This window comes from Cydia pomonella, unplaced genomic scaffold (assembly GCF_033807575.1).
Source record: "Cydia pomonella isolate Wapato2018A unplaced genomic scaffold, ilCydPomo1 PGA_scaffold_208, whole genome shotgun sequence".
Classification (NCBI taxonomy): Eukaryota; Metazoa; Arthropoda; class Insecta; order Lepidoptera; family Tortricidae; genus Cydia; species Cydia pomonella.
Window position 1 is genome coordinate 177,403 of NW_026907848.1, and position 26,150 is coordinate 203,552.

Consider the following 26,150-nt stretch of genomic DNA (forward strand, 5'->3'; position numbering starts at 1 on the left):
TAGGACCTTAAAAACAACAGTGCATCTAGACTTTTGTCACTCAAACGAGATCTTATTTTGTTGCATAACAAACCTGCCGATGAGAAAACTCTTTCTGGCTCAACACTGGTTGGCGGAATCGTTAATAGATGGTCATATGCCTGAGACAAGTAACGCCCACGATCTCCTCCATTCTCAAAGAGAGCCATTTCAATACTAACATTCGTAAAGAGATCTTCATGAGCAGAAGATCTAACGCGTTTTTCACTAACAGCCTTTGCAAGCTCAGCATTTAACTCATCGCCTTTTGTCAAAGCAATGTTTTGAACTTCAAGCACATCAGAGTCTACTACTTACTTAGAGTATACTTACTTTCCTTCCTAGCAACAGCGAGCGAGTGTACGTAGTTATTGGTAATATCGAGCGCACCATTAATTTCGCGCGTTATTTATTTTAACGCTGAATTATTCACGTTAGTTTTGAATGTTTGGATAGTAGAAAGTGTGGAAAATTAAAGTAAGAGTAAATAAGTAAATAGTAGTGTGAATCGCTTAATAAAAATAAAATTCCCGAAAGTACCGAAAGAACCGGGAATCAAATTTGGTTTCCCGGTTCCATTTTACTGACAAAAGAACCGGGAATTCCCGGTACTTTCGAGACCGGGATTTCCCGGTTCTGAACCCTAGTTGGGGCCTTGGAATTAACAGTGAACGGAAATGGGAATTAAAATAATATGAAATGACGTCACGGTCAACTTCCCTCTATAGTTCTATACGATCGATAAAATATAAGTTGTCTAAAAATAACTACTGTCTACGTTTCTCTAACTGTTCTGGAGCTTTATTTCATGCATGGTATACAATAATTTATTTTGAATATAGTCAACATCCCTATTGCAATTTGCACATATTGGGATACTTACGCTGAACTCTAATGAAATCGAGCTAAAAGTAATATAAGTTAATAAAGTCTGTCAAGCCATTTCCGTCAGTAGAAAGAACCGGCAAATTTAAAAAAATGTAGGCGCGAAGGGTAATCGTCCCATAGAAAATTTGAATTTGGCGCCTTTTACTACAAACTTGTTTGACCGGCTACAAATAAAAGTAAAATAAATGATATTAACTTTTATTTATTTTCTGCCTAAAAATGTATTTACTTACAATAAAGCTAAATATACTATTTCGTAAAATTACTACACATCAAAGTCCATCTTGTACTGAGTAATACTTTCTTTTTTTGGGAAATTTGTTCTTAAAATAAACATCTTATTTACTTCTGGGGTGGAGTCCAGTGTTTCTAGATACCCAAACCAATAGATTACTAATCCTGGACCAAATCTGTTCCAATAAGCCATTAATTGATCCTTTAAATATCCAGAATGGTTTTCTTCATCACCAAATAATGCTTTACTTTCTACCCAATGAACAATAAAGCCATCTACTGCTATGGGTACATCAAGTTTAAAATCAGGGGTCTTATCATAACCTCGAGACCTCAATACATTTTCATCTGAGAATGTTATATTCATCAATCTTAACTCTTTTTCTAGTCGCAGCTCATATTCTAATCCAATTGACCTGAAAATATAAAAAAGTGAAATTAAACACTAAGGAATTTTGAATAAATAAGCTTGTACAAATGTTTTCTACACTATAAAATTTTCTTCTCAAGTTATCGTTAAAACTTTGATGAACCATAACTTACTGTTTTATTATATCTGCATATGGGCCATACTGGTTATCATTCATGGTGCCCTGTAAATACATTACAATATAAAGGTAAATAAAAATTTAAAATTTAAATTATTATATTATATATAGTAAAGTAAAATTTGCAATGACAAACACATAACTATCACAGTGTGGGATTTTCGATCAGATTTGACTATTTTCATTGTTTAATTTATCGCATTAGTCTCGTCAAATAAAAGCTCAGAATGAAACTCCAAAATTTCTATCATGCGTAGTTTTGGAGATAAACTTGAGAAATATCCATAGAAAACATAGAAACGAAATTTCTTATTTTATGTGCATCTTTTTTGTGTCAATCTAATTTATATCTATTAGGGATATATTGAAGTATACATTTCATCAAAATAAAGTTAAAATTTCTTATTCTGGGTGGCGATATAATTTTTTTTTAATATATTGAAAAACTTTTTTTGCTCGATAATCCTACATTTCTAGCATTTTATTTCTAAACGAAACTGTTCTATGCTATAAAAGGCGGTACTGAAAAAAAAATTGAATTAAAATAACGCAGGATTGCCGAGATATGCATTTTTAAATATTTGGGTCAGGGCTGTCACATAACTCCGGTGGTGTACCTAGGTGAATACCTACATAGTTACAATGTCTGGAAATACAATGAATTATAATGATTAATATTTATTGTTTTGATATTTAAGCATTTATTCAGTACATTAAGTATTTATACCAATATAGTCTTGCCTAAAAGCCTTAACTCTACAGCAGAACGAACGGTCATATCAGCACTGCGTTATATCTCTGATGAAGGATATCATGTGGTATTGGGAAGGGGTCCGCCCTCGTAAAGCAATTGCTGAAACCCAATACTTATACATGATATCCGGAGGAGCGGGGGTGAGGCGTCATGGTGCCGGTAAAGACCCATGACGCTGCTTTGCCCCGGCAGGAGCTGACCCAGGCCGGTGAATCCAGGAACAAATTCTGGCGTTATGACAGAGAGCACCACACGAGGAAAATCAATAAGCAAATTACAATCCTAGATCTTTTTCGGCGTGCGTTAGAGTCATCTGATCCTTACATTTCACATTTCTCCCTGAAAGACCGTTTAAGTAAACAAAAGCGTCAGCCTATTCCGGCAAAAGTTTTGGCCATTTTAAAACCAATTGAACCAAATTCTTTCATTGCAACAGAGGAGTCGGATTTGTCGGAATTGGAGTTAAGCACGGATTTAATTCTCACAGAAGAAATTCTACTTCATTCAGATGATGATGATAATGATGTTGACGACTGAAGACGATTCTCATTTAACTGGTTAATTCAAATTTTCTGTTAAAAACTATATTACTGTATCATGTCTTAAAGTCAATCTTGACAACCCTATTTCCATAGAAATCGGTAAAAAACTTAGAAATGTTATAAATCCTAAATCCCGCAAGATTAGCTTTTGAAATTTTGAGTAATTATAGTTAGCCATATTTTAAATACATTTAATAAAAAATAAAACGCTAATATCGGAAAATATAGGAGATATAAAAAATAATGTTTGAAAACTTTACTAACTTCTAACTTTTAACTGAATGGCACTAAAATGCTGGATTTTTCGTACAATTAATGAGTATCTCTCACTAAAACTCAGAAATAAAAATTGGAACTATATTGACGGTACTTTAGTAATTATGCCAATAAACATGTTTTCTTAAGGTCATTGACCTAATCAACAAAAAAATATTGTGCATTAACTACGCAAGATAATCATTCGGGAGTTTTACACTGGGATGCAGGATATTATAATGCATATTATAAAAATATAAAACGAGGGTGGTCAAAACTGATCGAAAATCCCACACTGTGTAACTAAGACAATAAAATTTACCAGAAAAACTTGATAGGCAAGCTCTTTGTCTTCAATCAATGTGGTGTCTTTGAAGCACTTCTTGACCATGGAAGAGTCTGAGTAAACATTCTGCAAGAGAGATCTTGCAAACAGAGCTGGGCTAATTCCTTGGTTGTCCGAGAGCCTTAAAAAAAAGTACAATAAACTAAAAATTAAGGGATTGTTTTGAAACAAAATGTAAATTTAGCATTGTTCACAGATGTTTCTGCTTAAGACAAAGTTAATATACTTAGAAAATAAACATAATGTTCAAGAACACATAAAAACATAGTCTACAGTAAATGGTAAATTAAAAAACCCAACTTATCCATTGTACTGTACTCTAGGTGATTTTCTGCAACTGCATGACCTAACTTATCTATATAATAAAACTAAAAACGAATACTAAAAAAATCGCCCCTTTGGCATGGTACCGAAGATGCTGGCAGCATTTTCCTGCTGGATTGCGATATGTTTTGCGAGAAAGCTGCCAGCTCTTTGGTTCCCAATAAATAAACTGAATAAACAAAAGACTAGTCACGTTATGTCTCTTCTCCAATCTCATTTAACAAAAGTTTTATGTACTAAAACACACAAACTAAAATACTTACTGTAAAAGAACACCATCTTCTGCAGATTTGTCTCTCATTAGTCCTTCATACAGTTCATAATATCTACTGGATATTGATGGAGATTTTCTATAGCTCTGTTTCATTGATCTCTGCACCAACAGTGATATAATGCTGCCCAGTGTAGCTGGTGGTAAACTGAAAATATTACCATCATATATTAATCTCAACATTTTTCAACCAGCAGTTACGATGAAATAAATTATACGAGAGCTTGGCTCGTAAGTAACAGGTTGATAAGCATAGGATACTAACTTTTTGTACTTTTTCTTTAATTCATTCTCAGCTTTACGCCCATACGATGTGAGCCTATTAAAGTCTGCTACAATAGCGTTGTATAATTCCACTTTCATAGGTTTCATACTGAAAGTTCTCAAGGCAAATCAATGAGGATCAATACACGAATACTATTCGTGATTTATTCAACTGAATAACGATTTCATAAATAAATAGCGAGCACAATGCACATGAGTAAAATCATACAAAAGTTCAATCAACCAATTTTTCGTATTATGGCTCCATCAAGGTGTTGATGATTCTGCCAAAAAAACTCAAAACAGCAAAACACGGTTCTGACAGCCAGTGTTGTCACATACAATTATGCCGAAGTGGTAGAACAGGGTGCAAAAATAGGTAGAAATGGGTGGAATTTAAAATGAAAAATTGGTAGATCTACCACTCAATAGAAGTAAATTTTTATGATTAAAAATGTTTTGAATTATTTATACGTTTTTAATATTGTGACGTTAGTACACGTGTTCATTAAAGAAATTGAAACATAAGTTAGGATTTCCATTGTTTGTAGGTAATAAACCTGCTTGTATAATCTGTTTTTTTGGCAAGTTTTCATTAAATCAAATCTAAATTCGGTAGAAATCAGGTAATGTTCCGTCACATGTATTGAGAATTGCTTACAATTGTACCATTTTGAAAAATAGGTAGATTTCAGGCCGAGGGAGGTAGATAGGTAGAACGCAGGTAAAATAGGTAGATCTACCAAAAAGTAGGTAGATGTGACAACACTGCTGACAGCTGTCAAATTAGTTACCAGTCTAGCAAATAGCAAATATTCCCACATCACACTTGTGCCTTTTTGCACTCGTGTATTTTCTTGGTTCGTTGTCGCTTTGTATAGCTGCATCACATTCAAAGAATACAATACTCACAAGGAGATCACATTTATTATTCTTATTGAAAATAAGTTTTTTCTTATTTGAAAATGCCACCCTTATTGTGACATAGCAAAGAAACTAAAAAATATGGTTATACGTGTAAGCTAAAAGACTAAAGTTAACGAAAATAAAAACCGGCCAAGAGCATGTTGGGCACGCTCAGTGTAGGGTTACGTAGTTCCCCCCGAGGGTTGCCCACCTTGTCGTGGTGGAGGGGCTTAGTAGCCGTGGCTTGGTCTCCCACGGTGAAGCGAAGAGGCAACCAGGGCCGGCCTGTTTGAGGTGCTGGCTGGCCCGAGGAGGACGCTCCAAGTGGGCTTGATAAGCCCGCTTGTGACGCGTTGGAGGTGGACCGTCGAGGAAGAGGAGTGTCGGTATTGCGGTTAGCCGTTCTCCCTATCCTCGACGGCCGAGGTGGGATCGCAGGGGAAGAGGCGTGATGGTATCACGATGCGCCACTCTCCCTATCCCCTGCGACCTTGGCGGCCGTTCCACTGTAGCGGCGTTGGTGGGGCTGCAGAGGAAGAGGAGTGTCGGTGTTACGGTGTGCCGTTCTCCCTGTCCTCTGCAGCCGAGTTGTGGTTTGCGGCAGAACCATGGACCTCATCTGCCGCCGGGCGCTGGGGAGTTTTCTGGCGCCCGTGGCCTCCTTGTGGCGGGCTCGGGGGGGTCCGCTACACTGCAGGACGGAGGCCGAAGAGGAAGGCGCGTCGAACCATCTGGCGCGCCTCGCGTGAAGGGCCTTCGGGCATCCGCGAAGGAGCCGCTCGCGGGCGGCTGCCGCCGGTGGGGTCGCGGATGAGTACGCAAGTGTTCCCGTAACCCCACCAATAAGGCGGCGAGGTGGCATATGGGGGGTTTTTAGTGGGTATACCGTGGGCCTCATTAGCCTAGACGGGAGTCCCACATAACCACTCGGGTCACCCCCCGCACCCGGGTGGTATGCGGAATGCATTTTCCCCACTGGAAAAAAAAAAAAAAAGGGTTACGTAGTTACTCTTTGTCACAATAAGCTAAACTGGAGCTTAAAGTATAGTAAATTGTTAACCAAGGGATGAAACGGTACCTTTCACGCGAGTTAAACAAATAGGCAAATTTGCATAATCAGTACCTAAAGTAAGTCTTTTTACTATGGGAGAAACTTTTTGCGATAACTCAAAAACAGCAAAACTGATCATGTCCGCTATAGTTTTCATTTAATGTCTTTCTTAAGCTCTACTTCCACGATTTTTTTCATATTTTTTGGACCTATGGTTCAAAAGTTAGAGGGGGGGGGGGGGGGACACGTTTTTTTTCTCTTTCGGAGCGATTATCTCCGAATATATTCACTTTATCAAAAAATGTTTGTTGAAGACCCCCATTAGTTTTGAAAGACCTTTATAACGATACCCTACACTGTAGGGTTGAAGCAAAAAAAAAAATTCACCCCCACTTTACGTGTAGGGGAGGTACCCTCAAAAAAATTAAATTTTTATATTTTATTGTACGACTTTGTCGGCTTTATTGATTTATATATCCATGCCGAATTTCAGCTTTCTAGCACTAACGACCACGGAGCAAAGCCTCGGACAGACAGACAGACGGACATGGCGAAACTATAAGGGTTCCTAGTTGACTACGGAACCCTAAAAATCTTCAAACTCATCCAATGGGGAATGGATGAAAATATTAAATGTGCCTGATTATTTTTCTGGTCGTAGGAATAACCATTTCTAGTTACAGAAAAAAGTTACAGATTTTTTGGTTGCGTCATACATTTTATAAAAATAAAAACATTTTGCTTCACCGCACGTCCGGCCCATTACGGCTGTTAAGAAAACTTTCTAAGTCTTAAAAAGTTATCGCTATTTGAATCTGTGGAGCGCATGACATTGACAGTTGATTGACAGCTTGTCATTCTTCTCGCGGAATTCATAACCTTTTGTGCTCTCATCTGGTGAACTGGTTTCTTTGTATTTATGTGATTATTACGACTCGCTTCCCCACCCGGACCTCTGATTTTGCCTGCTCCAACGACGACCTACACTTTTGAACCCCGGACCTGATTTTGATAGCAATTTCGACGACCACTGCAACTGAAACTGGACTATTAGTTTGGTACCGTGTTCATCACCATGAATACAAACACTTATAAACTATATAAAGATCCTAAAACATGCTTTATACCAACGTGCTCCAAGACTGATCTGAAAAACCCGGATTTGAAGTTTTTTACTGTAAGAAAAGAGCTGAAACAACGTTGGTGTCAATTGGTTGGCAGGAACTGTCCAAACCGAGCACTGTTTTGCTGTGCGGACCACTTAAATGTAAGTTACCTTGTTTTGTTTACCATTCTGTAAAAAAATTAATTACCCCCATGTTAGTTTTGATGATATGGCATTTTTTTAATTGTGGAATAATGGATAGAATAATTTATGGTAAGCTGGTAAAAAACAATTTTATTAATACATTACATTAATGTGGGTGCTGCTATGTCATGTTTAAACCCTTTGTCATATCAATGAATTTTCACTTTGTATTAAAATAACATGTGGTATTTGTCAGTACATGGTGAACAAAAACACTATGAGGAAACTGGGCTGATCAAAACAATGCCTAGTTTCCTCCAGTTAATAAAATGTGTGCCTATGCCAATACTTAATGTTATATTGCCCAGCAGACCCCAGGCTCCATAAGTGAGCTACAGCAAATACTGGGGAACATTTGGAAGATTATGACAACTAATATAAATGTTTAATGTTTTCTAATATTTTTACAGTTTGAAGAAGATTTGGAAAATTATGGACAATGGATCTCTGGTGCAAAGCCAAGACTGAAAATAAATGCCATACTTAAGAATTTTTCAAAAAAACCATTGAGTGCAATCAATAAGCATATTGAAGATCTTAATCGGCCATCAACTTCAAGTGCTGCTGACAATGCTGGCATGCAGGTCTCTGACAGTGTAAATATTCACAATAGTGTTGCGCACATAAATGTATTAATATTCTTGGGTATAGTTAATCTGACACACTGAATTTAAATTCCAACTTTACTTTGCTACCTGTGCTAATTATTTATTTATTTAAATTTTTCTTAAATCACTAATTTACAAGTTCTAATGTATGTTAACGTAGTATTGTTAAATAAGCACTTGACCTGCTCTAGCACATGATTAGCGCGACAGTATCTCGCGCCGAGATAGACTACCCGCCCCTCTTAAATTAACATAGAAAAAGACGGGTAGTCTATCTCGCTGCGAGATACTGTAGCGCCAGTCATGTGCTAGGCCTACTGAAAAAGTATAGGTAAAAATTACTAGTGGTCTTTGTGCATGAAGATGTATTTATAGAACACAGGAATGGATATAATGTCAAATATTTATATACAATTGCACCTACTACAACTTGTGTGGCTTTAATAATTTGAATTTAATAAATGCCCACTTTCCTTACCTAAAAATAAACTTTTACCTGTTTCTGTGATTGTTAAATTGTAGGGTCACAAGTTGCATTATATTTTGTTTATTTATTCTTTGCATTTTTGTTTCAGATAGATGCAGCTATACAGTGTGATAAAAGAATAGGTGTTTCAAACAAGTTTGTTTTGGCCCAGCCGAAGACTCAAACCATAGCTACTCAATTCCGTGGGCGAAAAATAAAAGAAAGTGTGATGCCATCACGAATGATGCAACTACCGAACACTGAGAAGAGTCCCAATCAATCACCATCCTTGTTTGGGACATCCAACTTCGACTCGTCTTCGAGTGCTCAACAAGAGGATATTGAAAAACGTGGCAGGGAGCACCTACTAAAAATTATTACTAACAAACCCAAAATGTTTTTAGGTCTGCCTAAAAGCTTTTGGTGGATTATTAATTTCATTGCCCAGGAGTGCTCTTGTTTGGCATTTCATATTATCATATGTCTATTTAAATTAAAAAACAATGACTCTTTTGCTAGGATGAGTGAAGAATTTCAAATGGCCAGGTCAACCATACGTTTAGTGTTTGAAAAGAACGTCGTAGTTTTGTCCACATACTTTCAAAATTGTATATATTTACCACCACTATCAGAAATAAAAAAAAAATTACCATTAGCATTTAAAATCAGATATTCGAATGTACAGTGTATTATAGACTGTTTCGAGATTCAAATAGAAAAACCCAGCGATCCAGAGAAGCAGGCGCAGACTTGGTCGCAGTACAAATCATGCAACACGATGAAATATTTGATTGGCTGCACACCCGCTGGATACATTTCATTCATCTCACAGGGTTATGGGGGACGTACATCTGATAAAGCCATCACGGAGAACAGTGGCTTTGTTGATGTACTTCCCCTAAATGCAGTAATCATGGCCGATCGTGGTTTTAAGGAGATTGAATCACTCTTAATCACAAAAAATGGAAAACTCTTAAGACCTCCTAGTGTCTTCGCCAATCAAAAAATGACAAAAAAAGACGTAATTAAAACTAAGGTGATTGCCAGTTTGAGGGTGCACGTTGAGCGTGTAATTAGGAGATTACGGGAATTCCATATGTTAAAACCCCACTCTGTGGTTAATAACAAACATTTAAAATATTTGGACGACCTGGTCATTATAGCTTGCGGATTAAGTAATCTTCAGAATCCAATAATAAAATACGTTTGATAATATTATGTTGTTTTATTTTATCATATACCATAGGTAACCTCGAGTAGTAGGCAGGTAAGTCCAGTTCCTAGGCCATATATGTAGAGGGTAAGGCCAAATTAGCCTCCAAAAAGCTTTGGGGTGCTAGATAGATTTATAGATGAGACAGTATTTCACACCGGCCCGCAGCTTTATAAGCGCCCCCACATGGAATACTGTTCTCATCTATGGCCAGGGGCACCCCAGTACTAGCTTCTCCCTCCGGATCGCATCCTAAGCGAAGTCGGCTGCCTGCGTATTTCAGATTGGCTCGACTCCTTGGCACTGCATATAGGTGTAGCCTCGTTCTGCATTTTTTATCGCATGCGCATAACATAAATTCTATGGTCTCTACTACGATACTACTACTACTAGATAAGAAAACGTGGCAAGATTCAGAGGTTTGCAATCCAGCTGGGACTTATAACTAGATTGCAGTCCATCTGTTTCAACTTGTGTAGCAAGTGTGCTCAACATTGTAACTTTTAACACATTCACTGCCAGGAACCCGCCTGGTGGGCGCTCGTGAACTTTGTTCAGATGCCGGACAACCCGCTGGGCGGGTTGTTTTGTACGCAGCTATAGACCACCGGTTTCTGGGGTAGTGCGCCGTTTTTTGTCTGGCAGTGAATGTGTTAACTATTTGAACGTTATAAAAAAAATGTCATTGACAAGCCAAAGTCCCAGGCGCAAGCGAGCTATTGTAAACCTTACTTGGAAGTGTGAAGGTTACTTTGACAGCGTCCGCCATGACACCTATAATTATCCTTAGCGCTGTGGGTACAACTAGTAACTACGACTTTAGGTGTTCTTGGCGTTCAAAAGGTTAAGGGTTGGGTTAGGTATACTTTAATAACAAACTACAATACATGCTCAACATTAAGGGTGTTAAAATGAGTAATAATAAGGTCAAGACAAACATATTTATTTAAAATAAATACAAAGTACAAAATTAATGTCATGCTGTAGATGCACTTTTTAAAATTACAGGATACACATTCTCATCCCAAAATTTCTCTGTGTCTCTCATCAAATTATCTATATAATTTTTATCAAAATTAACAACAATTGTCTCAATTAAGCTGTTGCTTTCAAATTTCGGGTCCGCCACACACAACAAACACTTATTTTTGCCAGCCGCTAGCATCTCTAATTGCACTTGGCCCATAAACTTATTCGCAATTTGCCCATTCTTTATATAATTTTTTTTAGTTTTCTCCGAAATGGGACACTTAATTTCGACCACAAAGTCATCTCCAACGCCATCAGGTGACGCTCCAAAAATTCCATCTATAATCAAAAATCCACATTCTTCTATTTCTTTATTTATATCAGTCTTTACTTTATTCAGTACTCGTTTTTCTAGGATTTTACCCCTTTTCATGGACTTTGTTTCTGGTGCTTTGCACCCTCCTAGTATTTCTTCAACAAGACTGCCATGGGGTGTTTTGCAATGAGCAATTTCATAAATTTTTGATCCTGTAATTCGGCCTTGTCGAATTGAATGCCACTGCTTTGAGTTCACTTGGCCTACAGTGTCTTTCATGATTTTTTCTTTATTTTCTAGCATTATTGCATTGCTAAATATTTTAAATTTGTTAAAAGTTGGTCTACTTTCCTTTTCTAAAAAATCCACCATCATGTCAAAAATACAATATTTTGAGTTCATTTTCATCGGTCTTTCAGGATCATATACCATGAGCAGGCTTTTACCACAACCATGTTTGGTTGCTTCTTGTCGTAGTCTTTTCAGTACCAAAGGGTCCTTTGGCCCCCTTTCGGCGACTTCTCCTTTTGCCAAATCTTTACACATTAATGGTTTGTCTAGCGCCCGTTTGAGGCTGGGTTTCGTCCAGTAACATTGGATACTGGTTGGTGAAGGTTCAGCACTTCGTTTTTGTAGCCAATGTAATACTACAACAGTATGTTTACACCCACCTAAGAAAAAAGAACATTTTAAACATATCTATAATAAAACATGTACTAATTGAGAACATTCAAAAGCTCCACTTTTTTTGAAATGACAGACTAAATTGCATGTGTCATATTAATATTTCATGGTTATATCTGATCAGATTAGCATAGGGTAAGAGGTAAGTTTTTGTTTTGACAGAAAGGGAACCACACGCAGGTCAAGTTGAGTGTAATTTGTTCAAAATCACTACAAAATCAATAAGGACATGTTTATAGCAAAACTTACCAGCCCCCGCTGCACAGTCACATGAAGTATCTATGATTGATTCATTTGCCTCTTCTAAATGGACCATCACAACATAGTATTTGCTTGTTATTCTTTGTTCAGGAACAACTTTAGCTCTCACATCACAAAGATTCCCAGTCCGCTTTGTTTCAACATATCCAATAGCAGTCTCAACATATGATTCTCTTGAAGACCTTAAACAAACAAACAATTAAGTACTTTCTCCTTTTATAACAAAATAAGATTAATGTTACCAATTTAAAGGAACCACAGACACTTTAAAGCAAATTTAAATATGTGATTACTTTGCTACAAAATGAAAAATGTCCAAAATTTATATTGTTTTAATTTGAAACATTTTATGAAAAATGACCCAGGTCCCGCGTGTTAATTTTTCGCTTGCCAGGTCAATATCAAGATAAAGCGCGGTAATGAGATAGGGGTTAGGTTGATACTTACGACAAAGCTTTGGCATCTCTTATTTCACCGGCATTATGTTTGTCGCTATTCTTCATAAACTCCATAAGCATATATGGGTCTACTTTTGGCAAATTAGATGAGTTTGCTCTAACAAAAGCAGCGGTATCCATGTTTGCAGAATTCAAATGCCAGGGGTCGTCGAAATTGCTATCAAAATCAGGTCCGGGGTTCAAAAGTGTAGGTCGTCGTTGGAGCAGGCAAAATCAGAGGTCCGGGTGGGGAAGCGAGTCGTAATAATCACATAAATACAAAGAAACCAGTTCACCAGATGAGAGCACAAAAGGTTATGAATTCCGCGAGAAGAATGACAAGCTGTCAATCAACTGTCAATGTCATGCACTCCACAGATTCAAATAGCGATAACTTTTTAAGACTTTGAAAGTTTTCTTAACAGCCGTAATGGGCCGGACGTGCGGTGAAGCAAAATGTTTTTATTTTTATAAAATGTATGACGCAACCAAAAAATCTGTAACTTTTTTCTGTAACTAGAAATGGTTATTCCTACGACCAGAAAAATAATCAGGCACATTTAATATTTTCATCCATTCCCCATTGCCAAATGATGGCTAAACCGGTTGTATTTTTCTATTCAAATTTAACATGAAGCTATTTAAGACTTATAAAAGCTTCTTAATCAAGACTTTTACAAACCTTTAAAAAAATACATTACACTCATGTCAATGTCATGTCATGTAGGAGTGTAGGTTATTGATAACAAAACAAAGGTTCTAGTTTATACGGTACGGTACAAAAAAGTAATAAAATATAAATACTCGAAGATAATGACCGACGAGAGCGTGAATATATCAGCAAAAACAAGAGCCAGAGCTCTAGAACCAATTAACAAAGTCTGTATTTTATTTCATAGTATTTCTGAACGTACAAATCAGGTTTCCAACATGACTTGTAATTTTTACATGTACGACATATTTTTCTTTTCATTATTTTCAGCTTGGATATATGGATGGTGCAGCCGACGGACAGGATGCTGCATTCCAAACCAGTTTTAACATTGGCTATGAACAAGGTTTCAACTTTGGTGTGGAGATAGCATTCAATCAAGCTCTGTTAGTAATCAAATAATACTTAATAAAGCATATAAAGTTGAAATGGTTAAGTTAACTTGATACTTTGATTTCAGAGCACAATACAAAAATGAACCTGTGATGAATTTGCAAGATCCAAGATGGATAAATTGCCAAATGTGTATAACTGGGTCAGGGGCTCAGGAGAACATTGTCAATTTATACAATGCACAAAAAGAAAAGAATGATCTCTATTTAAATAATACAAAATCTAATAACGTAACATAAATCAAAATGGTAATTTCATTTACAATCTTAAAATAATTATCCTATGCTGTTGGTCTTTCAAAATTGTAGCTCTTGAACATTTCCGATTTACTTTATTAACCTTTTGACCGCCAAAGACGTCATATGACGCGCGCGGCTACAGCCCAATATCAACCTACATGCGGACCGTCAAGGTTGATGATTACGCCCCACGTGCGATAGGGGCATTCAAAAGGTTAACTAGTTCAGTGCTCTAAGAGTACAATCACACTCTGGGCTTCTTCTCTGGAGGAGGTTTCATGTTCTCTTGCTTGATTTCTTGCTTGATGTCCACATGTCCTTGGATGGCCCCATTGGTCATGTCTGATCCACTAGGGTCAACAGGCTCCTGCTTTATAGTAATGTTATTGACATTGTTGGTTTCTGATGGCTTGTCTTTGTCATTTGTATTTTCTGTCTTTACTCCATTTGCCTGAAATTAATTTAGAAAAATAAAAATGATATATTGCTACAAGTCAACAGAATAAATAATAGTACAGTAGATAGATTATTACAGTGTGAATGTTACCACTGGGAATAATCCATAAGTTATACATAGAACTTAGATGACTTGATTCTGCATATACAGTGTAAACTCCATATAACATCACTCGATATAACGATTCACTCCCCATAAGATCAACATTTGTTGGCTATAGTTGCTTTACTTTAATATTAATTTCCCTCCATAAAACGAAAACTCTATAATGTCAAAAAACATTGTCCCTTGAGTGTCACTATATAGAGTATACACTGTATTTAGATGGATTATTATTGCTTTTTTAACAACCTAAAATTTACAAAGAGTATTAGAATGTTACCTGATTATGAGCCACTTGGGCAACAGGTAGTGGAAACTGCCGCACTAGCTCTGCTAATAGCATGTCCACTCGCTGCCGCTGGAACACAGTTGATGGCTCTTCTTTGGGAGTTGTTGTTGTTTCTTTGGGTGCTGATGAACCAGCATTAAAGGGGCTTAGACCTACAAACATGAGCGATTCGCAGTTAAGAGGTACACACCTTTCTTTTTTTTTTTTTTTTATCTGATTTTTATTGAGGCTTTGGACACTCTAGGTGAACATGTCAGCCTCATGGGTGCTTTCATAGTTCCTTACGCAAGGGAGAGATCAATAAAGTGGTATACGCTGATTGCTATGTCTGATAAAGGCTCTGCCAACCAACAATTGATCTGTCCATTGTGCATGGAGCCCAAACTACTAAATATCCTTTTTCTCAAGTCCGAATTCCGGACGCAGTCCAACAATACGTGAGACAAGTCATCAGGCTTCTGACAGTCTACACACAGTGGTGACGGTTTAACACCCATCATACATAGAAACTTATTTGTAGGGATGTGTCCGGACCGGACTCGGAAAGCTGAGTGTTCGCGCCCTTTTTCATTCATGCTCATTCATATTCATCCATCCCGCTCGCTTTTCTTTCATACTATCTACTCTATTCAACCTCATTTTTATTCTCATATCACCCGCCTTTTTGCCGACCTACTTAAACGCAAAATAAAGAAGCTAAAAATTAAAATACATGTCAATGGTTGGACAACGTCAATGAAGTGAAAAATCAATATACTTTTTTTTCCTGATAATATGAATAGAATAATACGATGAAATAATTATAATAAACGAGAGTGTGAAGGAGTAAGGAGAGAGAAGAACGAACCAAAAATTAAATACGGCGGCCGCCGTTAACAAATCGGAATCTATATCCAGGTACGGTCGGCCTCATAATTAACATCCTTTTAATTTTATTCTCATTTTTAGTTTTCTCATAGCCATAGTCCCTCTGTATTTCTTGGACTGCGCTTTTTCTCTGGTCCTTCGGCATTCCTCGCGTTAACATTTCTGGTCCTTCGAGCCGGATTCTCTTTTCTTTTCCTTCTCTCCTCATACATTCATTGCTAATCGTTCTCTTCCCGCACCGCACCGCCCTTATAAATATTACCTAAATTATTCTATATTAATCGCTCCCGCAGTTTAGGTATTTATTTATATGAGTATTACTATTCGCCGCCCTTATAAATTAATTACCTAAATATAATTTCTTAATCGCACCCGCAATTTAGGTATACGTTTATAAGAGTTAATCCTTATTCATAGGAACATAAATTGTTTTACCGCATAAATAAAATTAAACTACTTAACCCGTCTCCTGCATTATGGCGAAAGATACAAGAAATATCGAAAGCGTCGACAGCGCGTATTATGAAGACGAGCTGTCGATGCTTGAAGCAAAACGCAATATCTTCTTTGAACTCGTCCAGGGTATTTATAAAAAATCGCTAGTTGTCGATACCGATTTAGCCAGTCGCGAGAGTTTCCTTGATGCTGCTGACACTATCGACGAACTCCGCTCAGAGTTCAAAGAGGTGGTTAATGAGTATAATCGCACGTTGCTAAGAGCTAGGGCGGCTGCTGTCCCTAATTATCAGCCGATTATAGCCTTCGAAGATTTGTACTGCCGCATCAGGAGAGTGGTTAAGCGGCTGCAACCAGCCGCACCGCCGGCCTCTTCGCTGCCTTCTATAGTGGAGAGAGCCAGACCTTCTTTGCCAACGATGGAACTGGTAGCGTTCGATGGAGATATACGGAACTGGCCGCTTTTCTACGCTAGTTTTAAATCCAGAGTGCACGAAAATCTGTCGCTTACTGATGAAGAGAAGCTCTTCTATCTTATTGGGAAATTGTCACCAAAAGCTCAAGCCGTCATCGCGGGTATAACTCCGAGCGCTGAAAACTATCAGCTTATCATCGATAGTCTAATTGACAGATTTCAAGACAAGCGCACTCTTGCCTCGACCTACATGGATCAAATGCTCAATTTAAAGATTAATGGTCCCGCTTCCTCGTCTAATTTTCAAACATTCATCGATAAGTTTGTCACAGCTGCGAATGCGCTTAAGTCGCTTAAGCTCGATGATTTATGCGATTTCATGCTCCTTCATATGGCATTAAAGAAGCTAGACCAGGACACTCTTCGAGCATTTGAAATGTTACACCGAGATACGAAATTGCCTACCTTCCGCAATTTGACAGATTTTATGAAGAGTCAGTTTAGGATTTATCAAAATGTGCAACCAAGCACCGTCGTCGTCTCCGCCGCAGCAAATCCATCGCGCGAAAAAGGCGTTAAGTCGTCTCAACCGCGTAGTGCCGCACCAAAACTACAAAGTTATGTTGCTTGCGCGAGCACTACTAAATGTATTTGTGACAATATTGTTCATGAACATTTATTTAAATGTCCGTCCCTCAACAGTTTAACGCCTTCTGAACGCTTCAAACGCGCTAAAGAGCTTAAGGCATGTGTTAACTGCCTAAGTATCAAACACCGCACCCGCGAGTGCAATTCCGAGGTGAAATGTCGAGTTTGTCATCAAAAGCATCATACTCTGTTGCATTTTGACAAAGACAAGGATGAAAGAGCTACGACGTCTGATGTGTCAAGTGCATCTGCGAGCGCCGTAGCTAAGTCGTCTTCACCGCCGCCGGAAAGCACATCTTGTAACACGTCTATCGTGACTCAAGCACTAGCGGCCTCTAACAATAAGATGTCAAAACAAAACTCAACATCTTCGTGTGATACGGTTTTGCTGTCCACGGCAAAGGTTATCGTCCGCGATAATAAGGGTGGCACGCAAGTCGTCAAATGTTTACTTGACACCGCGTCACAAAGTAACTTCATTACTGAGGAGTGTTGTAAGCGCTTAGGTTTGAATTTTGATAAAAAGCCAAGCGCTGTATTTGGCATTGGAAAAACTAAAAAAATTGTTAAGGGTAACGCAGATATTAAAATATTTTCGCGATTCGACGAAAACGTCAACTTTGATGTTTCGAGTTTTGTGGTTGATCGCATCACCGACGATCTGCCATCAGTGCCGGTGGACATGTCAACCCTCACACATGTTCATGGCCTCCCTTTGGCTGACGACACGTTGGATACGCCCGTCGCAATTGATGTACTGGTGGGTGCAACTATATTTCCACATTTGTTACTGCCGCACATTGTTAAAAGCGATGTGGACTATCTGCCACCGGCTATTCAGACAGTATTGGGGTATATTTTAATGGGTTCGGTCCCTGCTTTACAGTCACCGCGTAAATATACTTCGGCATGTTGTACTTCTGTTCAAGACTCCACAGACAACCTTCTCAAAAGGTTTTGGGAACTTGAGGAAATATCCGCTCCGCCCGCTCAAAGTCAAGATGACCTTGAATGCGAGGATTATTTTCGCGCCACCACTACGCGCGACGCTAGTGGTAGATATACTGTCGCATTGCCTTTCCGAGATGACGTGTTCAAGCTCGGAGAGTCGCATTCTGCTGCTAAGAGGCGCTTTCTTTGCCTTGAAAGAAAGCTAGAGTCATCGAGTGTGTTACGTGCCGCCTATGACGATATCATTCGTGAATACGTCAGTAAGGGTTACATATCGGAGGTAACTATCTCCATGAAGGCCTCTCCAGCTGTCGCATACATAATTCCTCACCATGCTGTCATACGCGAGGACAAATCAACGACCAAAGTGCGCATGGTCCTGGATTCGAGTAGCAAGACAAGCACAGGTCTGTCGCTGAATGACGTTTTGCACTCAGGGCCCAATCTTCAAGGGGATTTGTTTTCAATCCTTCTGAACTTTCGCTTATTCAAAATAGCGCTTTCGGCCGATTGTCGCCAAATGTTTTTACAGATTGGTGTTCGCGAAGCGGAACGCAAGTTTCAACGAATCTTATATAGATTCCGCCCGGCAGATCCCATTACCACATACGAATTTAATCGCGTGTGTTTTGGTATGAAGTCGAGTCCCTATCACGCGCTCCGCCTCGTCCGTCAGCTAATTGCAGACGACGGGCATAAGTACCCAACGGCAGCGGCGATCGCGTCCTCTTGTACATACATGGATGACGTATGCTTTAGCATTATGTCAGATGACTCGCAGCAGCAGGATGAGTCTGTTGCTATCGCCGCGGCTAAGGAGCTGATTGATTTATTCAAATGCGGTCAATTTGATCTTGTGAAATGGACCTGCAATTCAGACGCCGTGCTGCGCGAAATACCTGCTTCGCATCGGGCTTCCGTAGACATTGAAATCGACCCAGGGGTCTCCCAAAAGGTCCTTGGCTTATGTTGGAATAAATCTGGTGATTACTTTCATTTCAAGGTGACAGAGCCAGACTCAACGTGCACTAAAAGGACGATCTTGTCCGCAGTGGCACGTCTATGGGATAACGTGGGCTTAGTAGCTCCAGTTGTCTTATACGCAAAACTCCTCATCCAGGAGCTTTGGTTGATCAAATGCGACTGGGATGAGACTCCCCCACCCCATATTGTGGATTTATGGGAACGATTCTGTTCGGAGTTGCCAAAGCTCAATGGAATCCAAATACCGCGCCATCTTGGAGTAGCACAGGGTTGTACTATAAACCTTTTAGGCTTCGGTGATGCATCCGAGCGTGCATATGGAGGCGTCGTATACCTTCAGGTTCTAAAGGGAGACGAAGTGGCAGTTCGGCTGGTGTGTTCCAAGTCGAAGGTCTGTCCCCTTAAAACAGTCTCCGTCGCGAGATTGGAACTGTGTGCTGCGGTCCTCCTGGCAAAGCTCATGCGGAAGGTACAAGATAACTTCGAACCTCGTTATAACATTAACGAGGTCTACGCGTTTACAGACTCGAAAGTTGCTCTCTGCTGGATTCAGTCATCCCCCCACCGCTGGCAAACGTTTGTTGCCAACCGGGTAGTTAAGATTATCGAAGCTATTCCGGCCAACTGCTTCCATCATGTGGCGGGCTTAGAAAATCCCGCGGATTGCTTATCCCGTGGCCTGACGCCTTCTAAGCTCGTGGACCATCCTTTGTGGTTCACGGGACCGGCTTGGGCTTCCAAGCATCCATCGGAATGGCCTTTAAGGGAGCTTGATCGAGAGTCCATCGGTGAAGTGCCGGAGCTTAAGCCTCTTGCACACGCTGCAACTACGGATGTGTCAGAGTCACCACTTTATTCACTCGCTCAGCGAATATCGTCGTGGTCTCGATTATTGCGCATCGTCGTATACGTGTACCGCATTCTTAAACCGAAACCGCGCTTCTCAGCACTTTCCCGAAATGACCTAGAGTTCGCTGAGGGTAAAATTATTTCATCGTTGCAAAGTGAACACTTTAGCGACGACATTGATAAAATAAAGAGCAAAAGGTATTGCTCACCTGCCTTGCAAAAGCTTAAACCATTCTTAGATAAAGACGGGCTGATTCGTGTTGGAGGCAGGCTGTCAAATGCTGACATGAAATATTCGCAGAAACACCCAATTGTGCTTCCACGACGTGATCATGTAGTCAATATGATCGTCGACTATTTCCACAGAAAGCATTTGCACGCTGGTCCTGAATCATTAATGACTATACTTAGGCTTCAGTATTGGATACTGTCGGCTCGTCGTGTCATTCGCGACCGCGTTGCCAAATGCAACACGTGTTTCAGAGCGAATCCACAATCGTCTCTCCCGCTCATGGCAGACTTACCGAGCTGTCGCGTGAATCAAGTGAATAAACCGTTTACACATACGGGGTGTGATTATGCAGGTCCCTTGCAGTACACTCCTACTCGAGGCAGAGGAGTCAAGAGTCGCAAGGCTTGGTTATGCATTTTCACTTGTCTCAAGACGCGCTGCCTTCATATCGAGATAGCGACGGAATTGAGTACTGCCAATTTTTTGGCTGCTTTAAAGCGCTTCTTGGCGCGGCGTGGCCCCGTACAATGCATATATTCGGACAATGGGACTAATTTTACTGGTGCCAACTCTTACATGCGTGACCTCTACAAGTTTTTAGACGGTCATCGTCCACATTTGGAGATGGAGCTCGCGGAGAACCGCATTGATTGGAAGTTCATTCCTCCCGCTTCTCCACACTTCGGAGGCGCATGGGAAAGCATGGTGAAAATAGTAAAAAATCACCTTTTCAAGGTAATCGGTACGCAAATACTGTCATATGAGGAGCTTCTGACTACGCTTGCGCAGATAGAGGCCCTTGTAAATTCGCGACCACTGACAGCTCTGAGTAGTGATCCCGCTGAGCCTTCAGCTCTCACCCCGGCTCATTTCCTCAACGCTGCTCCGCTGTTGTCCTTACCTGCTCCATTGGTCGAGTCAGGTAATTTGCGTGACCGACATGCACTTCTGGATAAGATAGTGCAGACCTTCTGGCAACGTTGGCGTGCAGAATATCTGCATCAGTTGCAGTCTCGAGCTAAATGGACCACGCCATCAGTTCCTATCGTAACTGGCACAGTGGTTGTCATAAAAGTAGATAATGCGCCGCCATTTTCATGGCCTTTAGGCGTCGTAGAGGCAGTACATCCTTCGAAGGACGGCTTAACCCGCGTTGTCACTGTCAGGACAAATAAAGGAAGTTTCGTCCGTCCTGTCGTGCGATTATGCCCTCTACCTAACCAATAATTAATAGGAGTATATACTTCGTTAGAATAATACTTTTTCTTTGGTTCATTATTTCGCTATATTATTGTTTATGTTCGTTTAATTTGATGAGAAGGGTTATTATTTATTATATTTAGTTTTTCTTTCCTTTAAAGGAACCCTTTAAGGTCGGGGGGAAATGTTCGCGCCCTTTTTCATTCATGCTCATTCATATTCATCCATCCCGCTCGCTTTTCTTTCATACTATCTACTCTATTCAACCTCATTTTTATTCTCATATCACCCGCCTTTTTGCCGACCTACTTAAACGCAAAATAAAGAAGCTAAAAATTAAAATACATGTCAATGGTTGGACAACGTCAATGAAGTGAAAAATCAATATACTTTTTTTTCCTGATAATATGAATAGAATAATACGATGAAATAATTATAATAAACGAGAGTGTGAAGGAGTAAGGAGAGAGAAGAACGAACCAAAAATTAAATACGGCGGCCGCCGTTAACAAATCGGAATCTATATCCAGGTACGGTCGGCCTCATAATTAACATCCTTTTAATTTTATTCTCATTTTTAGTTTTCTCATAGCCATAGTCCCTCTGTATTTCTTGGACTGCGCTTTTTCTCTGGTCCTTCGGCATTCCTCGCGTTAACACTGAGACTAACACTTTTCGAGCGAGGTTGGCAGAATCAAACCAGGGTATCCACAAGGGTCTAGCTTGGATTGTTCTGTACCAGATTCCTACATCTCTTGATAAAGATTGTTCTCCAAAATGGTATTCCCATTTTTGTAAACATCTTTTTTTAATTCTAGGAATGACTTCACTTGTATATGGTATAGAATCTAGTACAGAGCCACCCATTACAGCGGTTTTAGCAAGCTTGTCTACTGCCTCGTTTCCTACTAACCCTACGTGGGAAGGAATCCACTGAATTTTGACAACCTTATCATTACAAGTAAACTCATGAATTAACTGGAGAGCTTCATATGCAATAGGCATGCCTCTTTGTCCGTAAACACAACGATTAAGGTGTTGAAGTGCACTCTTTGAGTCAGATAGTATCACAACTGGAGCACTATTCGGTAGCTTATTTGCATAACTCAAAGCTTCTTTGATAGCAACCAGTTCAGCTCGCATAACGCACACGTCATCATGCAGCTTCCACATGAGTGAAACATTACACTGGGGATCAAACAGAGCTGCTCCAACACCTTGTGCACACTTCGAGCCATCTGTGTATATTTTATAAAATTGGATATACTGCTCAGTAAAAAACCTCAATGTGGAATTTCTCAACTCCTCATTCTGTTGATGCCGCTTAGGAACATCAATATAATCAATGCTATCCATTATACATGATCTGGAGTCGACCGAGGACACCCACGTATTCAAAGAGTACATACCCAATTTGTCACAGTGATACACAGGTAAATCTTTCCATTCCTCATAAATGTTTGCTAACAAAGGAAAATTTTTATCAGTAAATAGATTACGTTTAGTCAAAATGCTCTGTAACGCTGAAATAATGGGGCTGTTTGATCTCGATCTTATTCTTAGTAAAAATCTACAACCCAACCAATAACGACGCACAGCCAGAGGAGGAATGGAGAGCTCACTCACCTTTCTTTAAAAAATAAATAAATTACGTTAGTGTACCTTAATAGATTGCATTTACTTTTGGACATGGACAGTTAATTTAAATCCATTAATTAACTTAGTTTTTTCACAATGGCACTTCAAACACGCAAAATATCTCTTTCCCTTGGTCTCATATAAATGCTAAAAAAAATGTCTGGTGACCTTGCAGGTATACACAGAAGAGTTGTTTTAATGAAACTATTGTATAATAAGATTAAAAAATTAACATTTATGTTGTGCCCCATTTTCTATACAAGCAATTACCTCTTAACTAAGAATGACCCATATACAAGCATATGCAACATTTAAATATGTTTCAATATAAGTTCAAGCATAAATAATACATACTGAAATTACTGGCAATATATATCACTTAAACTATCTTCCACTCTACAAAGAAAAATGCCCTTTAATATGAAATTATATTAAGGTTGTATGACTAACCTGGTTTATTTGCCTTGAAATCCCACCAGTAACCTTTACTGGGATGATATCTTGAGTAAGACATAGTTTCTTCAAAGGAACATTGCAGGTGGTGGACAGCAGATAGCTGTACAAAAATAATATTGAGAATATCATAAACAACATCTACAAACAAAGATACAATTTTGCATAAACAATTACACATTAGCTAAGCCTTACTGTGCTCATCACACTGCAAAATAATGGTGCTCCCACATTGGCTGTTATAAAATGTTATATAACTTGGTGTAACAGGGACACATAACATGTGTCCCTGTCACACAATGATATATAACATTTTATAACAGCCATGTGAGAGTATCATTACTGATACATTTTCAGAATATCCTCTTAACTAATTTGAAATGAAAGTTTAATAGGAAAAAATAGCCAGGAGGATATTTTTATTATTATGTATTTGATTGATATCTCACCAATCTAGAATTAAGTACACTGGCGAGGTCAGGAGCCTGATAAACAATGCCAGCAATGATGTAGTAATCAGCAAGAGGTATGACATGATTTGGACTGTGTCTATGTTGTTTTCGGATAACATATAAGATTGGGTCCTGAACATGTAGAAGCATGTATTCCAACCCAGTCATAGACCTGCAAGGTAAAATTAATAAAATGAAACAAAAAATATGTAATATGTATAGTCAGTGGCTAAATCATTGACATATTACTTTGTAAAGACGGGCCCTATGGGTAAAACAAAGTGGGCCAGTACATTGGTGTCAAATGTATATGGAGTTTACATATGCATTGACACCATCATTTGAAACCAGCACTATAACCGCGAAAATCGAAGTTCGTCAATTGCGGGCATTTTTCTCTGTCACTCTAATTACGCTTTAGTGAGAGTAAAAGAGAAAGTGTTAAGGTGCAACCTTTATGGTGATTGCGTAGCAAAATACCTAGCCTATAATATTCAAATTTAGAACTGGTGTCAGTTGTCAAAATAAAAAACGTGTTTACAAACATGAAAATATAATTTAATAATTATATAAGTAATAAAATCGACAAAAGTTATTTCGAGTTGTGTGTTATCAATCCACCGTGCAATTCCTCTACTTTAAAAGGTTATACGGCTCAGCCATGGAAATTATTTCGAACAAATATTCGATTGGCAACCTAGAAGGGAAGAATAACTGGACGACGTGGAAATACAAAATATGTATATTACTACGTAGCACCGCAGACGCAACGGATGTTTTGGAGGGCAAACTGAATAAACCAGAACCTCTTCAAAACGGAGCGGGTGACGCAGCAGCGGTTGCAAGGAACAGTGCGGCATTGGCAAGGTACACCAAGGCAAATTGCGCCGCTCTTCTCATTCTAACGACGAATATGACTGATGACACATTGCAGAAGATAATGCGATTTGAGACAGCGTATGAAGTCTGGCAGGAGTTACATCGCTTGTTCGATGGTCAGAGGTGTTGAAATAAGGTTGTAAGCTACACGCCACAATTTATATTTCAAATTAGAATATAGATTTGAACTGTTAAGTCAATCAATTGTCACTTGATAAAAAACAGTCTGTGTTGTTATTATGTTACTTATAATATATTTAGATTAATTGTATTAACTACTTTATGAAATATATTCATTGAAGATTCATCCGTTGTGCTCCATTCATGCTACTGCTCTCTGCTTAGTCTCTCTCTAACAGGGTTATGGGCGAACAATATTCAACACAAGCATGAAAAATGTCAACGGGCTCTGGCGATTCTTCTAGTGACGTGAATAATAACAGAGGTACTGGAATTATGAATAGTATGACGCTCTTCGATAAACTGGACGGCTGCTCGAACTATTCAACATGGAAATTCCAGATGGAACTATACCTAATAGATACAGACTTATGGGAATACACGAGCGTTACTCCCGCGATTACCGATTTAGCAGGTATGAGAAAGGATCAAAAAGCAAAAGCTAAAATTTGCTTGATGATAAAGCCGCATTGCCTAGTACACGTCAAACACGTGAAGACAGCTAAAGAGGCATGGCAAGTGTTGAAAGATGCCTTCGAAGACAAAGGTTTGAATAACCGCTGTAGATTACTCTCTAGACTAGTGAGTTATAAACTAGAGATGTTTACGACAGTAAGAGACTATGTAACAGCGGTAATGGAGACATCTCAGGAACTGTCAGACCTTGGAAAGGAGATAGATGATGAATTGTTAGCAGCTTTGATGCTTCAAGGCCTCACGAGTGAGTTTCAACCTATGCGGCTGGCTGTAGAAAACAGCAACATAATATTGACATCTAATTATGTCAAATCGAAACTTTTTCAAATGGAAGAGACGTATACGTCACCGAGCACAAGTGGAACTTCTACAACTTCTGCATTGCTTACCAAGCAAAAAGGCAAGAAACTGCCGAAATCTAAACAGAAGAAGATAAAATGTTTTATCTGTGATGGTCCACATAAGGCATCAGTATGTCCAGAGAAACCTAAAAAGCAGAAGGAAGCTTTAAGTGCCTTTGCATTTGCTATGACTGGAGACCGTGAAGAGGAATGGGTCCTAGATTCCGGGGCGTCCACACATATGACAAATCGAAGACAGTGGTTTAGAGACT

The 26,150-nt window shown here is 39.1% G+C and overlaps 5 protein-coding genes across 7 annotated transcripts in view; 2 read left to right on the forward strand and 3 right to left on the reverse strand.

Annotated features, from left to right (window-relative positions):
- Window positions 1–1,090: 1,090 nt before the first annotated feature.
- Window positions 1,091–4,777, reverse strand: LOC133533863 (CDAN1-interacting nuclease 1-like). The gene is made up of 5 exons (XM_061872936.1): window positions 4,446–4,777; window positions 4,173–4,328; window positions 3,562–3,706; window positions 1,684–1,733; window positions 1,091–1,556 (listed from the first exon to the last, which is right to left on the reverse strand). Exons 1-5 carry the CDS (start codon window positions 4,550–4,552, stop codon window positions 1,172–1,174), a joined length of 843 nt encoding a protein of 280 aa, XP_061728920.1. The 5' UTR covers window positions 4,553–4,777; the 3' UTR covers window positions 1,091–1,171.
- Window positions 4,778–7,168: 2,391 nt separating this feature from the next.
- LOC133533855 (uncharacterized) lies at window positions 7,169–10,157 on the forward strand. Of its 3 annotated transcripts, none has more exons than XM_061872927.1 (3): window positions 7,169–7,668; window positions 8,121–8,294; window positions 8,894–10,157. In XM_061872927.1, exons 1-3 carry the CDS (start codon window positions 7,477–7,479, stop codon window positions 9,992–9,994), a joined length of 1,467 nt encoding a protein of 488 aa, XP_061728911.1. In that variant the 5' UTR covers window positions 7,169–7,476; the 3' UTR covers window positions 9,995–10,157. The 3 variants fall into 3 exon arrangements, with proteins under 3 accessions (XP_061728911.1, XP_061728910.1, XP_061728912.1); XM_061872926.1 differs by having other exon boundaries at window positions 7,211–7,668; window positions 8,121–8,306; XM_061872928.1 differs by lacking the exon at window positions 8,121–8,294 and having other exon boundaries at window positions 7,211–7,668.
- Window positions 10,158–10,924: 767 nt separating this feature from the next.
- On the reverse strand, window positions 10,925–13,026 carry LOC133533856 (uncharacterized). The gene is made up of 3 exons (XM_061872929.1): window positions 12,675–13,026; window positions 12,216–12,409; window positions 10,925–11,953 (listed from the first exon to the last, which is right to left on the reverse strand). The coding sequence occupies exons 1-3, from the start codon at window positions 12,803–12,805 to the stop codon at window positions 10,974–10,976; spliced, it is 1,305 nt and encodes a 434-aa protein (XP_061728913.1). The 5' UTR covers window positions 12,806–13,026; the 3' UTR covers window positions 10,925–10,973.
- Window positions 13,027–13,382: 356 nt separating this feature from the next.
- Window positions 13,383–14,015, forward strand: LOC133533883 (uncharacterized). Its single transcript, XM_061872964.1, has 3 exons — window positions 13,383–13,543; window positions 13,647–13,762; window positions 13,837–14,015. Exons 1-3 carry the CDS (start codon window positions 13,478–13,480, stop codon window positions 14,006–14,008), a joined length of 354 nt encoding a protein of 117 aa, XP_061728948.1. The 5' UTR covers window positions 13,383–13,477; the 3' UTR covers window positions 14,009–14,015.
- LOC133533885 (mediator of RNA polymerase II transcription subunit 6-like) overlaps window positions 13,954–26,150 on the reverse strand; it is a 28,673-nt gene continuing 16,476 nt past the window's right edge. Inside the window, exons 2-5 of the mRNA XM_061872965.1 lie at window positions 23,999–24,173; window positions 23,547–23,652; window positions 14,848–15,008; window positions 13,954–14,459 (exon numbers count right to left, since the gene is read on the reverse strand). Of these exons, the coding sequence (XP_061728949.1) occupies window positions 14,253–14,459; window positions 14,848–15,008; window positions 23,547–23,652; window positions 23,999–24,173 (649 nt within the window). The 3' untranslated portion in view covers window positions 13,954–14,252. The remainder of the gene's footprint in view (window positions 14,460–14,847; window positions 15,009–23,546; window positions 23,653–23,998; window positions 24,174–26,150) is intronic.